Below are 17,777 nucleotides of genomic sequence, written 5' to 3' on the forward strand. Positions count from 1 at the left end.
ACAGGGACCATTACTGAGCATCTGATGTGGCTACTAGACAGCCATGATCATGACCCCAGCTTCCCGACCATGACTGATTATAACCAAAGGACTAGGGCTGGCGGGTGTGTTTCTGGAGCAGGATATACATAGTTTGGTGAAGGTTGTTATCCATGGTCAGGAGACGTGTAACCTAAAGTAGCAAAAGGCAACATTTAATGGGGCGGAACCTGCAGGCGCGGACCATTCCTCCCCAGACCAGGAGCTCTGCCGGACCGCTTTCCCCGTCGCTCCCGTCCCGAGCCAAACCGCGAGAACTTCCGGTGCGTTCCTGCGGTGCTCGGCAGTGGGGAGAATCCGAAGCTGGTGAGTGCGGCCTCCTGGCCTGTTTGAACTTTTCTGCTTTTGTTGTCCGTGTGGCCCAGCCACCCTGTTCCCGGTTCTGGATCGCAGAGTGCCCTGAAGTGGGGCGCCTCGGCAGGACGCGCGCGTCTCCCTCTGTGGGCGGGTGCTGGGACCCTGGTGGCTCTGCAGGCCTTTCTCCCTGAGAAGCCGTCCCCAGAGCCCCCGTCGCCAGTACTTCCTGGGGCACCCGGGGTAACTTAGCTGTTTCCCGAACTTGGGACCTTGGGGGCCGGGGACCCTGGCCGCGCCTATTACGGTTCTGTTCGACTCTAATTTCGGGTAAGGTAATTGGCCCGAACCGACCGTTTGTTTCTCATCTACAAAATGGATATCATGTTTTTATTAAATAGATGCCTGTCGAGGGGCTGGTTTGTGCTGGAGGAACAAAAAGACTCAAGTCTCACGGAGCTGACAGCCCTCTGCTAAACATAAACGCAGAACTGCAGCCTGATCAGTGAAATGGAAAGGTCCAGGGTGCCGGGGAGTGTCTCACGGGATACCTGACCTAACCCCAGGTCAAGCAAGCTTTAGTGAGGAAGTGAATATTGAGCTGAGATCAGAAAAAATGATTTGAGGAAGAGGAGAGGGAATAGTTTTCTCCAGCCAGTGTGGCGGGAACAGAAAACTCTGCAGGGTGCATGGTATGAAACCAATGGAAGGAGTTGGGAGGGGCCAGGCAGCCCAGGCCTTGTAGGTCTTGTAGGTTATGGTAAAAATTCTGGTTTTCCAGGAGCCATAAGAAAAGCCACTCACATGGAATTAAGTGTGAGCTGGTGACATGCTTAGGTTGGGCCCTTGAAAAGTTCACTCTGGCTGTTGGATGGAGAACGGCTAACTTGGAGTAAGGAGGTGACGGCGAGAAGCAGATGGACGGATGGGACTTTGTGCATTCCAGGGCATATTCTCTGTGCCAGGCCATGTGCCAGCTGCTGAAGATACAGGGAAGAGAATTACCACTGGTGTAATTAGAATAAAAGAATGTCATTATCAAGGAGGAAGGAGCGCGGGTACCACAAGGGAAAATGGCTAATTGATGAACAATTATTCTAAATGTAGTAGCTCCTCATTTAGCAAGTACTTATTAAGTACCTTCTGAATTCAGGGCTGGGAATAAGATGATGATGCAAATTATTTAGAGCAGCGGTTTTCAGGCTTTTTTGACTGTGACCTACAATCACAAATACATTTTACCTCGTGACCAAGAATCCATACAGACACATAAAACTTCAGAAGGCAGTTATTATCTTTATTACTCATGATGCACTCTTTTTCTTTTTTAAATTTTATTGTTTCCATTAAAAAAAAATTTAATGCTGGTTGAGACTCTCTAAATTGATTTCTTAACCCATTAATGAGTTTTGACTTGCAGTTTGAAAAAAAAATGCCAATTTAGATTAAAAGTCATTTACTGTGGTTTGGGGTTAAGATGATAAAACATTGCCTCTACCATTTTTGGAAACAGGTCGGCCTTCCTTTTCTCACTGCTTTATTTTGTTCTGTTTGCTTAACATAGAAAAGAGTAAGAAGAATTAAACAGGCAGCTGGTTCTTCTGTTTGTGAAATTTGGGGGTCTTGTTTGTGCATCTGGCTGGGTTGGAAGTCCCTAGAGTCAGTAGTGACTGTCCTACCCTGTGGATGTTTCATAGATCATTGTTTCAGGCAAAGATCTGGCCCAGTGTGGGCGCTCAGTGATTATTTGTTTTGTTTTGTTTTTTTAAGATTTTATTTATTTATTCGACAGATCACAAGCAGGCAGAGAGGCAGGCAGAGAGAGAGGAGGAAGCAGGCTCCCTGCAGAGCAGAGAGCCCGATTCGAGGCTTGATCCCAGGATCCTGGGATCATGACCTGAGCTGAAGGCAGAGGCTTTAACCCACTGAGCCACCCAGGCGCTCCTCAGTGATTATTTGTTAAATTGAATAGGTAAGCGTCTTGGGACTAGAAGGTTAGATAATTGTTTTTATTAAATTAGTTCATGTTGGAACCATTCCTATAAATACCACCCAGGCAGTGTCTGCCTGCCTACACGTTATGTCAGTATGTCCCCGTGGATAGTTCAGAGGTGGGTAAAATAAGTGTTCTTGCTCTTTCTCTTCTAAATACTGATCCTAGGCTAGCCATCCCACCTGAATCTCTTCTGGGCAAGGTGTCCAGAGTTGCCACTGACTGTGGGCCCTTTGGGAAGTTGCTTCACTCCCTGGACTTTAGGGGTTTTTTATGCGTAGAAGATGAAGAGGAGGTTTGTGGTTGAAAAGCTTTCCACTTCCAAACATTTTGTGAATGAACACCCACTTCAGACGCAGAGCACCCACTTTCCACCTTCTGTCCATGTCTGGGCCTTCCTTAAGGCTTATGGGAAACTGGGTATATGCTGGATTTAATCATCCTTCTTAGCTCCTTGGGACTCTTCAGTGATAGGGTTTAGGCAGAGTTACAGTATGAGGCAGTTTAGGCACAGTCATAGTTTCTAATAGACCACCCAGGCTTTCCCCACCTTCATCTTGTTGTGGGAGAGAGATCCTGAGAGCAGATCTTGAGTGGGCAGTGAGAAGAACACTGGCCTGGAGGACAGGGTACCCAGGTTCTAATTTGTGTGACCTTGTATGACCTGGAGCACATCGTTTATCCTCAGTGTCTTTCCAGCTATGCAGTGCGTGTTCTTTCTCAATAAACCAAAACACAAAATCCTCTTCACCCTGAGTCCTCTTTTCCTCTTCAGTAAAATTGATCCACGGTTGTGGCGAGGATTAAGGGAGATAATTATGTCAGGGTCTGATTCAATCTGGCACATGCAGAACCCTCAGCAAATGAAGCATCTTTCCTCAAGTTCCAGTTAATTCTGATTTCTTTCTTTTTCAGTTGTTTGGAAGACAAGAGAGGTTCTCTTTTTGGTCACTTAGCACTGGCGCCATGGCTGCCATGCAAATGGATCCTGAGCTTGCCAAGCGCCTGTTCTTTGAAGGGGCCACTGTGGTCATCTTGAATATGCCCAAGGGGACAGAGTTTGGCATTGACTACAACTCCTGGGAGGTGGGGCCCAAGTTCCGGGGCGTGAAGATGATCCCACCAGGCATCCATTTCCTCCACTATAGCTCTGTGGACAAGGCCAATCCCAGGGAAGTGGGGCCTCGTATGGGCTTCTTCCTTAGCCTGCAGCAGCGGGGGCTGATGGTCCTGCGCTGGAATGCGATCCGAGAAGAGGTAGACCTATCTCCAGCCCCAGAGGCTGAGGTGGAGGCCATGAGGGCCAACCTCCAGGAGCTGGACCAATTCCTGGGCCCTTACCCATACAGCACACTTAAGAAGTGGATCTCACTCACCAATTTTATCAGCGAGGCCACAATGGAGAAGCTGCAACCCGAGAGCCGACAGATCTGTGCTTTCTCAGAGGTGCTTCCTGTGCTGTCCATGAAGCACACCAAGGACCGCGTGGAACAGAATCTACCTCGCTGTGGCACTGAGTGCAAAAGCTACCAGGAGGGCCTGGCCCGGCTGCCAGAGATGAAGCCCAGAGCTGGGACAGAGATCCGCTTCTCAGAGTTGCCCACACAGATGTTCCCAGCAGGTGCCACGCCAGCAGAGATAACCAGGCACAGCATGGACCTGAGCTATGCCCTGGAGACGGTACTCAGCAAGCAGTTCCCTGGAAGCCCTCAGGATGTGCTTGGTGAGGAGGAACAGGATTCTTTGGGAGTGGGCCAGGAGATGGGTGTATAGTAGGGGGTACATCTCCGGTTTTCTAGTCCAGCGGCTCCTAAACTTGGCAAGGAAGCATTGCCCATTCCCCCTGGGACTGAGTCAGAGAGCTAGAGTGGGGCCCCAGCACTATCTGTCTGTCTATATAATAAACAAACACCATAGGTGAACCTGATGCTGCCAGTTCTGTGTTTGGGAACCACTTATGTGGCCCAGCCCCTCATTTTACAGATTGAGGTTCACAGAGGGAAAGGATTTGGCCAACTATGTGGTCCAATTGAGACCAGAGCCCAGGGCTCCTGGTTCCCCGTCTCCCATCTGCCTCCTCAGTTTGCTCCTGATTCTCTCAGTGTTGGTCTCTCCACTGGCTTAGACCAGGATCATGATTTTTTTTTTAAATTATTTTTGCTTTTATTATTATTTTTCTCCCTTATTGCAAAAGTACTATATGGTCATCATAGAAGCAAAACAAAAATGCATTCCCAACTCCCACCACCTAGAAATAACCAAATTTTGTACCCTTGGGTATATTTCCTTTTTGTCTGTTTCATGTGTTATGTATCCCTGTGCAGCATTTCATTGCAGTCTGTTCTCTGTGTATTTCCTGTGTCTCTTTTTTCCCTCAATTATATGTGTTTGTGTGTATAAATGATTTTTTTATAATTTTTTTTAAAGATTTATTTACTTGAGAGAGAGAGCATGGGAAGGGAGAGGGTGAAAGGGAGAAGCAGACTACCCAATGAGCAGGGAGCCCGATGTGGGACCCAATCCTGGGACTCCAGGATCATGACCTGAGCCAAAGGCAGTCGCTTAACCAACTGAGCCACCCAGGTGCCCCTATAAATGATTTTTTTACAAAAACAAGATTGCAGTATACTATTTTGTAATCTGCTTTAACATAAACATGTTTCTGTGTTGCTGAAACAGCCCCTTCTCTATAGTGGCTACTTATGTGCCATCGTGAATGAACCAGCCCTCTGTTGGTGGGCCTTTAAGTTGTCCCTATTTTCCCTATCATGTCGTCTAATGAACATCCTTGTGTGTACTTATACGTACATTTAGGGTTGAAATTGTTGGATCAGAGCCTGCGTGTTGCAAACTGGGGTGTGGCTGTTGCCCATCATCTCTGAAATGGCGATTTAGCAAAGGCCTCTTTGGTGATGGTTGGAGAATGATGGTCGGAGATGGTTGGAGAATGATATCGTTTCAATTTATATTTCTTTGATTCTAGTGACAGCAGACATTCATCACATCTTTAACAACTATTTACATTTTTTCTTTTACAAATTGTCCAGGTATTTGCATATTTTTCTGTTGGAAGATCAGTGAGAAATTTGAATATAGGGCCATTAATATCATTGGCTCTCTGATAAAAGGGCACATTTTAATGGGTGCATCTTAATGCATTACACAGTATTATCATTTAATAAGTAACACTTAGGAAATTCTGGCTTAAAAATGAACGAAAGTCCTTTTTTCTACCTCCTAAACATTTTAGTTCTTCAAAGTAATCTTGTGAAAGGTCTGTTGCAGGGATAACTTTTTATCTTCCTGACAGCTCTTTGAAATTACTTCTGATCTCCTAACTTAATTTCAGACTAGGCCAGAAATGCATGAGTTTAAGTAAATGCCCTAATTTCAGAGAATAAGTTCCTATTTTCATAAACTAACCAGGTAAAGCCAAATGTAGAAGCAAATCATTAATCTCTATCATAGAAAGAAAATTTGACAATATCTTTTTTTTTTAAGAGTTTATTTATGTATTTGACAGAGATCACAAGTAGGCAGAGAGGCAGGCAGAGAGAGAGGGGGTGAAGCAGGCTCCCTGCTAAGCAGAGAGCCAGATGTGGGGCTTGATCCCGGGACCCTGAGATCATGACCTGAGCCGGAGGCAGAGGCTTAACCCACGAAGCCATCCAGGCGCCCCAAATTTGACAATATTTTGAAAATGTCAGTCAAACATCCAATATATCTGGACCAGGCAGCTAGACAAACTTAGTTCCACAAGCCTAGGAATAGAGAACTAGTTTTTCATGTCTCTGGAGGTGACAGAGATCAAACAGCCTGCATTTAAAGAGGTACGTGGTGTTGAGTGTATCTGTTCTTTTCATGGCCCACGTGTAAGAGCCCCTCATTAAATTTGAAGTCAGAGAGGATGTCTCTAATCAACAGCAGTATATCTTGGCAACCAGAGACCCAGTTGCTTGCCCAAGGACAGTGGCTTCTGGATTGTGGGGTCTCTGTTTCAGACAGGCATCTGGTGGAAACGTGGGAATAATAATTAATATTTCCTGAGCTCTCCTCCTTATTTTAAATGCTTTATATGAACTATATTGATTTATTTAATCTTCCCCCACAGTCCTCAAATAAGGAAATTGAGGTATAAACAGATTGAGTAACTCGCCCAAGGTCACACATCTGTGAAGGGTGGGGTCCAGATTTGAACTTAGGTAGTTTGGTTCCAGAGTTCATGCTATTAGCCACCAAGCTGTTCATAGAGATTAAATCACAGAGCACTGTGGTTAAACAAATGCAAGTGATCTGGGCTTGAGGGCTAAGCCTCGAAGAAGTACTCACAAATTTTCCTCTTCTGGGAAGCTCTGGAACTGTTCTCACCCAGTAGGAATTCTGTTTTATCTTCCATTATTCTCATTGCCGAGCATTCAGTGTGTGACCTTGGGTAAGTCCCTTGACTTTATCTGTAAAATGAGACAGGTATCACCAACCCAAACACCTTGTGGAGTTGGGCTGGGGATTACATGGTGTAGTGCAGCATTCCCTGGCCCTGGAGCAGACCGTCTACATCAGAATCACCCAGGAAGCTTTTTAGAGCTACAGACACTGAGGCTCTGTCCATCTCCCCTCAGCCAGGATCTCTGTGGGGGAGGCTTGCGCAGCTTTATCTTCAACAAACTCTCCTAATACCAATCAGCAGTCCAGTTTAGGATCTGCCTGGCATAATAGCCATGGACACGTTTTATAAAGTTTCTAAGTGCCAGGCAAATACTGGTAGATCTCTTACAGTCTGATTCTATAAAACCATGGTTTGGTTTTTTCGTGGCCTGAATTTAGAGCAGTTGAGCAAACTTGAACTGAGTGTGTGCTCAGGGCAAACCGTTCCCCCTGCCCCCCCTTGCAGGAGAGCTGTGCAGGAGGCCACCACTGCTGGGGTCAGCAGATCGGGCACTCCACTCTCTCAGGACCATTCTCCTCTCTGTGCCTCCCAGGTGAACTCCAGTTTGCCTTTGTATGCTTCCTCCTGGGGAATGTGTATGAGGCATTTGAGCACTGGAAGCGGCTCCTGAATCTCCTGTGTCGCTCCGAAGAAGCCATGGTGAGGCACCACACCCTCTACATCAACCTCATCTCCATCCTCTACCACCAGCTCGGCGAGATCCCGGCCGACTTCTTCGTGGACATCGTCTCCCAGAACAACTTCCTCACCAGCACCTTACAGGTGAGCCATCTTCTGGCTGACACCCATGTGGGTCAGAACTAAGGTGAGAAAGTGTGAAAGCCCCTTTGGGAGGGTTACTTTTTTGTTGCCGTTCCCTGGCTCTCTCTTCTCTTCAGTTGTAAGTTCCGTGATGCCAGAGACCCTCTCTCTGTACCACCGTCTCCCTGCCTTGCTCTGAGAATGCCACGCAGTGGGGTACTTGGCATTCGACTAACCTCTACCTCTGTGAGTTACTCAGCTCAAAACACTTTTTCTTTCTCCCTGTAGCCGTAAGTTGGTATAACCCAGTAGGACAGAGTTTTGAAGCTTGTTATTTCCAGGGAAACATCTGCAGCTCCTTAGATCTCATTTAAGCATTAAAGTAACTTTGATTTCCTGTTCAAACAAAACGTGCCAGTTTCTGCAGAGATTCTCTGACAGAAAAAGTGAAATTTGCTTTTAACTTGGCAGTTAAATTTTCATTATGAGTGGTAATTAGGGAAGACGCTTCAAACAACTTACAATCTTCATCCTGTGCTATTTCCTCCCTTTGCAAATAGATTAGCATCTTTTAAGTTCTTGGGACAGCCTCTGTCACTCACATTTTGTAACTTTCTCAAGTGTGGAAGAGGCAGAAGCTGCAAGCTGTCAGTTTCCATACGTTCTGTTCTGGGAGCTGCTTTTTTCTCCCCATGTGTGAGACCACTATGAGGCCCAGTCCTAAGAAGCTGGCTGTTCCTTAACCTGTCACTCCCACCCAGGGTGAGAGAAGGAACAGACATTCCGGAAATTCCTATTGGGTAGCAAGCATCATGTTTATCATGCTACTAGGGTTCCCTTATTTAATCTCTCTGGAACCCTTCAAGGCAGGGAGGATTATTTCCTATTTACAGAGGAGAACATTGAGACTCGGAAAGGTTAAGTCATTTATGTAAAGTCACACAGCTGGTAAGTGGCGGAGTCAGGATTTGAACCCAGACCTGAGTTTTGTGATTATGCTCCTATGTACTGAATATAATGTGTTCCCCCTGTAAGGATTCTTGATTGGCATCAGTGGAGACATCATGAGGGGCTTATATCTCAGAGGTATGGAACGCTTTTCTACAAACAACATACTGTTGGAAGAATCCCTGTAAGCAGGCAGCTGACTTAAAACCCTGGCACTTGGGGGCCTTATGCAGACCATGAGGAAAGTTGGTCAAGCTGATGGCTTGAGCCTGGTGTGTTCCACTTAAAAAGAATTATACAACTGCTCTTTTATTGGTTCTTGACATAACAGAGAAATTAAGTCCCTTTACCTTTCCTGTGAAGGGGAAATACCACTGTCCTCCCCCAGCAAGTTCCTGGGTTACATGAGCTGGTTACTGATGAGGGGTGTGAGGGGGCATCAGCTTGCTGACTTGCCTCTGGCAAGGACTCATGGGAATGACATGCGTTAATGCTGTCACACAAAACATAGGAGGGCCACACTGTGTCATTGGCTGTCCTGACCATTGTCAGCAGAGCTGACCAACAGCTGAGCTCTGATTGCCTCTGATTGCATTGTGTTGCCAGCAATGATATATGAAGCAGTGAGGGCCCAGCTGGATTGGTTGATGCCTAGGTTGGGTGTACAGAGCTGACGGTTGGAAGAATTCTGTCTAGACTTTAAATCACGAAAATTTGATGTCATTATTTGGAAAAATCTAGGACATTGCTCCTTAAAAAAAATAATGTCAACACGTATTTTTGAGCATCCTATCTTTATATACAGCATTTTCCTGAAAGTGTTGAGGGGTCCGTATATTAAGGTTCCTGCCTTCAAAAGAGATTTTTTCATTGATTTAGCAGGTATTTGCTGAGTATCTGCTATATTCAAGGCCCTGTTGCAGGACTGGAAATAGAGCTGTAAACAAGACAGAGTCCCTGACTTGCAGCTTATATTTTGGTAGGAAAGTAAACAAATGAATTGACCAAGTCACTTCAGACAGCAGAGCTGTGCAGGGCTCATTTCCACCAGCCCGAGACCACGACCTGAGCCAAAACCAAGAGTTAGATGCTTAACTGACTGGGCCAACCAGGCAACCCCACCCCTTTTTTTATCCTGGTAAAAAACACATGAGATCTAACTTCTTAACACTTTTTTTTTTTTTTTAAAGATTTTATTTATTTATTTGACAGACAGAAATCACAAGTAGGCAGAAAGGCAGGCAGAGAGAGAGGAGGAAGCAGACTGTCCGCGGAGCAGAGACCCTGATGCGGGGCTCGATCCCAGGACCCTGGGATCATGATCCGAGCCAAAGGCAGAGGCTTTAACCTGCTGAGCCACCCAGGCGCCCCTTCGTAACACATTTTTAAGTGTACAGTACAGTATTGGTAACTATAAGCACAGCAGATCTAGAACTTTTTCATTTGGCACAACTGAAAACTTTTTCTGTTTCATGCCTTCTTAACTGAACATGATTTTCACTCTGCCTGGTGTGAATTTGTTCATCCTACAAGATGCCCCCAAGGCATCCCTCTCTCTGAAGCCGTTCCCAAACCCTCTTCTTTCCATATTATTAGCCTACTTTGGACTTGTCGCTATGATATTACACAGACTGTGCCTGCTGAAATGTGTACTTTGCCTGCCTGACTTCCCCACTAAGCCATGAACTTTTGCCCAAAGCCTGGTTTGTTATTCATATGGTGATTTTCAACACCTGGTCGAAGCCTAGCACTTCTCTCACTTTGTGTTATTGGGTGTTTTTAGATGGCTAGAGTACATAATTCCTGTGGTAACGTAAATAGATGCCCTTGATGTGACAGGTATAAACGATGCAGACTGATCAAGGGGCATTAGAAGCACTGAAAAGGAATTGGTTAATTCAGACGAGGCTGCAATTTGAGGAGGAGAAGAGGGGATCAGGAGTGACTGTGAAGGGAGGCGTTTAACCGTGTACTGGAAGGATGACAGATTTCAATAGGCACAGCGTAGAAAAGGATATTACAAGAGCTTTTTTTTTTTTTTAATGGAGAGTTAACGTTGGTACCATCTTGGCAGTGAGAATCCAGACCCCCACACAGAGGCAGTCACTCAGGGTGTGTGTGAGTGAATGAATCAGCCCACAAAAGCCTTCTTCAGCCAGCTTCCTGCTCTGCCCCCAGGTAGTCAAGTAAGTAGAACTGGCTTTCTTACTTAGGAGCTTAAATGGCTACTACCCATGGAGAGGGACTGGTGTTTGTGTGTGTAAGCACTAAAAGGCTGCCACGTTAGCTGTTATAAAATTAGCCACGTAATGGCCTCTGCCATTAGAGGCCCTTTTGAATAGATGCCACTGGTTCTTATAAATCCCATGGATTTAGCTTGAATAAAAATCATTTGTTTTACAAAAATAGATACAGTTTTTTCTTTTATTAAAAGCAACTTGAGTCACCATAGTTTGTTTAAAACCAATGAAAGGATAATCTGAATTTAATAGCATGTTGGAAAATGAGTTATGTAGAAAATAAGGATTCTCACTGCTGATTGCATAGCATTGAGGCATATAGTCAGGTAACCTGTTTTTTTAAAAATACTTTAAGTCACAATAGGCCATCTGTGCTTTCCAGCTTTATTTCTTGCCAATATTCTAAATCCAGTGTCCGTCTCAACTCCTGATGAATACACTTGCTCTGACAGTGATATCTATAGTGTTTTTACCAAAACTCCTGGCATGATCAATATCACCTACCTACTCGCACACCTTTTGCCATCAGCTGTCACTTTTGCACACTTACTGTGTGCATTATCTCATTTAGCCCTCACCACAGTGCTCAGAGCTAAGTATATAATCTCACTTTGCAGTGAGGAAACAGGATCATAGAGGTCACATGATTTTGCCCAAGATCACCAGAGCTAGTGGATGGCAAGGCCGAATTTTGATTCTAAAATGTGGGGTGGGTTCCCATTTATTACTCCCAAAGAAATATCCCAAATTCTTAAACTGACCTTAGAAGACATGATTCCTGTTGCTTTTTACTCCCCTAGAAACCATTGTGAAATGATAGTTTTATTTAACACTACTTTCTTCTTCTGCAAGTGGAAATAGAATGTTCTACCTCTGGCTAGTTTCATTCTAAGTTGAAAAATCATTTGGGAATTGAAAAAATTAGGAAATTTCATCTTTTTTGTCTGTCCAAAAAAAAATAGGATAAGATAGTGACTCAGCTACCTACCTTGATATTTTGGATTTCTCAAGGTGACCTGACTGAACTCAATTTATTTAACTTGGGTTTAAAAGAAGGCTTTCACATTTCTGGCTAAAGTAATTTACAGTTTTAGAATATACAGACTTAATGATAACAATATTAATAGCTTTTTCTGTATTTAAAGAAAAATACCCAAAGGGTGTGCTTTTAGTTTCAGAGAAATGCAGTTGTTTGTGAAATGTTGTTGTCCTCTTTCAAAAGTATTTTTAAAATATCCAGGATTGATCTTCTGATATTAAGATGATTCATTTCTCAGTGATGTTAAGAAGTGTTTACTTGATTTCACTTTAACAAGTAAAATAATTAGATCACTACCACGTTTTCTGAAGAAGCCATAAAGTTAATCTAAAAACAAGAGAATCAAAGAAAATTATTGCTTGAAAACTAGGTAATGTCTAGACATCTCCTTTTCTGAGTTATGGGTTTTTAAAATACCAAATTATAAACTATCAGGACAAGAATAGATCACTGGATGCCAGGGGCTTAGGTAAGGGGAGGGTTTGACCAGTAACAAGCAGCACAAGGGAATTTTTCAGAGTAATGAGACTGTTCAGTATCCTGACTGTGATGGTATGTGAGCTTCAGACTCATAAAACTGAATACCAAAAGAAAAAAGCATCTGTCTTGATTATATCATAGAGTGGTTGCATTTGTGTACACATTTGTCAAAACAAATCAAACACTTAAAAATGGGTGAATCTAGTTGTATGTAAATTAGACCTCAATTAAGTTGCTTTTTAAAAAAAGTCAGCCTGGGCTATACCCTGAGTCCTGGAGGCCTGCAGAGAGGACAGTTCCAGAAGCACCTGGTCTCCAAGTCCCCTGCCTTCCCGCGGGGCAATGCTGAAAATATGAGGAATGTTTTAAGTCTATGTCGAGACATAAAGGTCTCAGTAGGGATGAGGGACTGAGATTTCCCTGCTGGGGCTGGATCTCGCTTAACATCTGTCATTTACTCTGCATTTATCACCATTCTCATCTGTACAGTGGGAATAGTAATTTCCTGTCCTCTTACCTCCCAGGTTTATAGTACCCAGGCTTGTAGTAAAGATTAAATTGATAAGTTCTTTGAAAAGGACAAAGCACTTTTTAAATTAGAAGCCTTATTTTTCAGACAGAAGGTTTCTGTTATACCTGCCTCTGGTTGATTTTACTCCCAGACATTGTTTGAGAGATGGGTGGGAAGGATGAGTGATGAGTCTGAGCCCAGCCTGTTCAGACCTGTCACTGCTGGCCATTGCCAAATGCAGGGCAGTCCCTGCATCTCATTCTTAGCTGTTTAGTGAGCCTCCTGTGGGCCCTAACTCTGTGCCAGGCCCTGGGCGATGTGCTGTGTGGGACACGTTGATAAAAAGGACTCATTCTCTACTCTTAAGGAGCACAGATATTGTGAGCACGGTGTGAGAAATGCCATAGGAGGGTTCAGGCCCAGGCTAGGGAAACAGAGGCTGGAGCAGTTCCTTTCGGCCTCGGCTTTTGTAAGAGACCTCTCACAAGGAAGTGGCTTGTGAGCTGGTGACATTCAGGGGCCACCTCCTCCCCAGGACAAGTCCTTTATTTGGTCCAGCACCATCACATAATTATTGAGCAATTATTTGGTGCCAAGGACTTGTGCAAAAGTGAACCAAAAATGGATGTTCATGGAGTCTGTGGTTGTGGTCTTCTTCATTCTTTTGCTCACTACACACCTCATGGGTCCTCTGTGTCAGACGCCGTGTTGGGAGTGAGCGTGCAGTAGGACCCGGAGTCACTGCTTGGAGTCGCTCCTTATCTCTTGGGAGAGCTCGAGAGTAAATGGGCTGTTACCTAACTGAGATGGAAGCTGTGTTCCTGGTAACCCTGGACGCTGGAGGAGTATAAGGGAGCACCTGTTCCATCCTCGGTCTGGGAAGACCTGCTGAAGGAGGTGATGTCTCGGCTGAACCTGAGTCACTAGTAGGAATTAGTAGGTGAAGAAGGTGAAAGCAGGCGTGGAAGGTGTTGTAAGCTGAGGAAAAGGCACGGGTGTGTAGAGGCACAGAAGAGGCTGCAGAGTGTGTTTGGCAGCTGCTCGACGTGGCTGGAGAGACGGGGCTGTGTAGAGAGGGTCCAGTTTACTGTGGAGGGAGGGGAAGAGAGGAAGAGGCTTTTGCAGCTTCAGCCAGCAGGCTCCCCAGGACCTCGGGACAGACCCAGGGGTATGCAGGGCCTCTGGAACTAATGCTGTTTGAAACAAGGCTTCTCTGCTCCCCATGCGGGGCCCTTCCCCAGAGCTCAGCCGGGCTCTGCAGTCAGCTCTCCAGGGCAAGCTCCATTAGCTGCCTGCAGACAGGCAGCCGGCTTCCCTGCTGCCCTCTCACCGCCAAGCTCACACAGCCCCTCTAATTAGTTATTGATCTGCTGTTTTATTGTGGCTTTGCTGCCCGCTTCTGTATTTAGTCGATTCCCAAGTTAATGAAACCAAATTCTGTAACCCCCCCCACTTCTGCTTCTGCACACCCACTGCCCCCAATCACTTCTATCCCTGCTACCACTCCAACAGAATGACTCCAAACAAAGACCACTGAAATGAGCTTTACTCCTGCTAACAGGCAGTAGAGAAACAGCTGTAGAGTACACCTGTTAACTTTGTCAGGTCAAGGCCACCAGAGCCCAGATCCTTCCACGGTGACCTGCAGGCCGGCTACAGTGGGAAACCGATGGGGAACAAAGGGCTTCCCCCACCCTCACGCTCCTGTATCTGTGGGGTGGTTTGGGGAAAACTGCCCCTTCTTTTCCTGTCAGTTTTCATCCAGTCATTTAACTTCTCTTAGCCTCCATTTCCCTAAAATAGGTATTCCCAGAGCATTGTGAGGATCTGTTGGGATACTGTGAAACGTCTTTGAATTTGAAAACAGCAAAATAGTATGAGGAGTAAGGAGTTTGCTGTTATTCTTAGAAGTGATTGGGATCCAGGAAAATCCAGAATGGAGTGTCAGATGCAGAGAAAATTACTGCTCTGCCCCCTGCTCAACATTTATATCAGATGAAACTGAATCAAAAAGAACATCAAAACAAGGGATTAATACCCAGAATGTATAAAGAACTGCAATACCTCGACAACAATAGAAACCTGACTAAAAATGGGCAAAGGGCTTAAATAGACATTTCTCCAAAAAAGACACGGAAATGGCCAGTACATCTACATGAAAAGATGTTCAGCATCACTAATCATCAGGGAAACGCAGATCAAAACCACAGTGCAGGGACGCCTGAGTGGCTCAGTTGGTTAAGCGGCTGCCTTCGGCTCAGGTCATGATCCCGGCGTCCTGGGATCGAGTCCCATATCGGGCTCCTTGCTCGGCAGGGAGCCTGCTTCTCCCTCTGCCTCTGCCTGTGCTTGCTCTCTCCCCCCTCTCTCTCTGATAAATAAATAAAATCTTTAAAAAAAAAAAAAACAAAAAAACACAGTGCAATACCACTTCACACCTGTCAGGATGGCTCTTACTGAAAAATAATAATAATAAATAACAAAAAACAGAGCTTGCCAGTGATGTGGAGAAATAGAACCCTTGTACATTGCTGAAGGGTGGCTTCCAGGGGCTGGGGAGAGGGGGAATGGGAAATTAGTGTGTGTGGCTAGTATCAGTTGGGAAAGATAAATTCTAAAGATGGATCATGGTGATGGTTGTGAATGTACTTAATGCCGCTGAATTGTACACTTAAAAATGGTTAAAATGGTAAATATTATGTGTATTTAATTTTTAAGATGACAATGTAAAAAGATGGTTTAAGTGGTAGTTTTGTATTATGTACATGTTACAACAACTTTTTTTTTGAGAGAGAGCGAGTGAGCGAGCACTTGTACAGGTTGGGGGGTGGGGAGAGAGAGAATCCTAAGCAGACTTGCCCAGCATGAAGCCTGATGAGGCTCCATCTCACGACTCTGAGGTCATGACCTGAGCTAAAACCGACAATTGGATGTTTAACCGGCTGAGCCACCCAGGTGCTCCTGTTAGCACAATTTTATAAGAAGAACGTCAAAGATAACTTCCAAGGGGAATAGAAACCTCTGACTGGCAGCCTGTGACCCATGAAGATTAGAGCAGCATTTCAGCCTCCTTGGCCTAGAGCCTGGGACTTTATGGGATGCAGGGGCTTATAAACCCTCCAGGCCTTTCTTGGCACCTGCTGGTGTAGTTATTGCCCAGGTGTTCAGGAGAGCTCCTCAGGGGACTGGGCCAGGGTGATGGCCCCACTGGCCTTACTCTTAATGGGGCATCTCTGCCCAAGATAGTGATTTTCCATTCAAGTCCTGCCCCAGCCTCTCAGCTGGGTTTGGACCTTCTTCCTTGGTTTGGGGGGAGCACTGCAGGTGTCCTGGGCCAGTGCCAGCAGCAGCTGATCCACCCGCCCCAGAGGGCTGAACACCACGAGGAAATTTCCACAGCTTTCTCGGCCCTCTCCATGTTCTCAGGGTGACTTATCCTCTGTTCTCTGTAGGTTTTCTTCTCCTCCGCCTGCAGTGTTGCCGTGGATGCCACCCTGAGGCAGAAAGCGGAAAAGTTCCAAGCTCACCTGACCAAGAAGTTTCGGTGGGACTTTGAGGCAGAGCCAGAGGACTGCGCCCCGGTGGTGGTGGAGCTTCCTGAGGGTGTAGAGACGGGCTAACTGGGAATGCTGTCAGCAAGGGGAGGCCTCTTCCCCTACAGCTGCAGTGTTGGCCTCTCCACTCACCCCTTCCTTCTGGGACCTGAGGGGGTAGGTAGTGGCCCCACCAGATTCTGTAGAGATGGAGCCAGAATTCCCTCTTCCACTAATAAATCAGTTTCTTCGGTGCCCAAGGGGCAGTATGCATCCGAAGCCACCTTCATGGGTTCCCGTCAGCCTGGCCACGAGGCTAACCTGACCAGATTCCAGATGGGCTCTTAAAGAAGCTCTCCGGAGAGACCTGCCTCAGCAGCACCCTACTTCTTCCAAAGGAGAAGAATGTGAGCCAATAGCCTAAGGAAACTGATTGTTTATTCCACAGAACGGTTAGAAAACAAGAAACTCTGGACCACACAGGGTTTGAGCGATCAGTTGGTGATTTAAAAGTTAAACAGGGGGAGAGGGAGATGAGCTAGAATTTCTGCCTGTCCTTGTTGAATGGGAACGCATCACAGAAGACATGGACATGGGACCACCAGGAGCTCCAGAGTGGGGAGAGGGGACCCAGAAGACAGTTGGATTGAGTCTGACAAATGGTCAGTTTTTGCTTTCTCCAAGTTTCTTCCTTCTGTCCAGAGGTCCCAGTGGGTAGTTTTCCAAGACTGTTGTGGCTCGTGACCTCAGGGGCTTTGCTGAAGCCACATCCTTCTCATCTGTCCCATTTTGAGGCCTCAGACCCAAAGGTGGGACTTGGCATCCCTTCCATATGGCTCCGCGCCTCACCAGAGCCACCATGACTCTTTCTGGTGACCTGGAGATTGAACAACAAAGAGGGAGTTTCTTGCTCTGGAGAGGCTTCTTTTTGTGCCTTTATTCAGGGCTCTGTGGAGGACCTGGCCAACCTAGGTCTTCCCAGTCCTGCTGTGGAGCTGCCAGCCACAGGAGTAATGATGCTTGCATTCCCTCGGAGTCCTGAGGCTGTGCCCGTCACACGCAGGTCCTGCCACCCTGACCTCAAACCGCTGTACTCCAACAAGAGTCCCTGCTTTCCCAAGGTGCAGCTCACACCAGGTTTCTGAATGCGAATCCATGCTGGTTAAGACTTTTGGTTTCACTTGTTTCCTTGGAGATGTTTTGTCAAGAGCATAATGTACATTAAAGTCTTTGAGTTGAGACTAAATCCCCTTGTGTGAGTCTCTCTTGCAGTTAATTTGTCCACTTCTCGGCTGCCAGGCCACTGTCCATAGACACACTTCTCCCTGCTGAGCACCTGCAGACCCTGCCCGACATCTTCAGTCTCTGGAGGAGGCAAGCAGCCAGCATTGCCTGCTGTTAACCAGTGGGGCCGCCGAGACAGGCATACCTGAAGGAAGGATTGAGGCCCTGTAGCTTTATAATAACCAGAAATTATTCTCTTCCTCCTGAAGGCCACTCATCACAGCTATC

At 45.9% G+C, this 17,777-nt stretch overlaps 1 protein-coding gene across 2 annotated transcripts; it reads left to right on the forward strand.

The window, feature by feature from the left end:
* Positions 1-246: 246 nt before the first annotated feature.
* Positions 247-17,511, forward strand: AAR2 (AAR2 splicing factor). 2 transcript variants are annotated; one of them, XM_082746273.1, is made up of 4 exons: positions 247-345; positions 3,242-4,049; positions 7,306-7,535; positions 16,185-17,511. In XM_082746273.1, the coding sequence occupies exons 2-4, from the start codon at positions 3,293-3,295 to the stop codon at positions 16,350-16,352; spliced, it is 1,155 nt and encodes a 384-aa protein (XP_082602399.1). In that variant the 5' UTR covers positions 247-345; positions 3,242-3,292; the 3' UTR covers positions 16,353-17,511. The 2 variants fall into 2 exon arrangements, with proteins under 2 accessions (XP_082602399.1, XP_082602398.1); XM_082746272.1 differs by having other exon boundaries at positions 328-663.
* Positions 17,512-17,777: the final 266 nt, after the last annotated feature.

This window comes from Mustela nivalis (genome assembly GCF_964662115.1).
Source record: "Mustela nivalis genome assembly, chromosome: 8".
NCBI lineage: Eukaryota > Metazoa > Chordata > Mammalia > Carnivora > Mustelidae > Mustela > Mustela nivalis.

What these genes read in the sequence shown, in the direction of transcription:
- AAR2 (XM_082746273.1), top strand. Translation starts at nt 3,293, where the DNA reads ATGGCTGCCATGCAAATGGATCCTGAGCTTGCCAAGCGCCTGTTCTTT. An exon ending in AAGCCCTCAGGATGTGCTTG is followed by an intron (nt 4,050 to 7,305) that starts GTGAGGAGGAAC and finishes TGTGCCTCCCAG; the next exon opens with GTGAACTCCAGTTTGCCTTT. An exon ending in TCCTCACCAGCACCTTACAG is followed by an intron (nt 7,536 to 16,184) that starts GTGAGCCATCTT and finishes TGTTCTCTGTAG; the next exon opens with GTTTTCTTCTCCTCCGCCTG.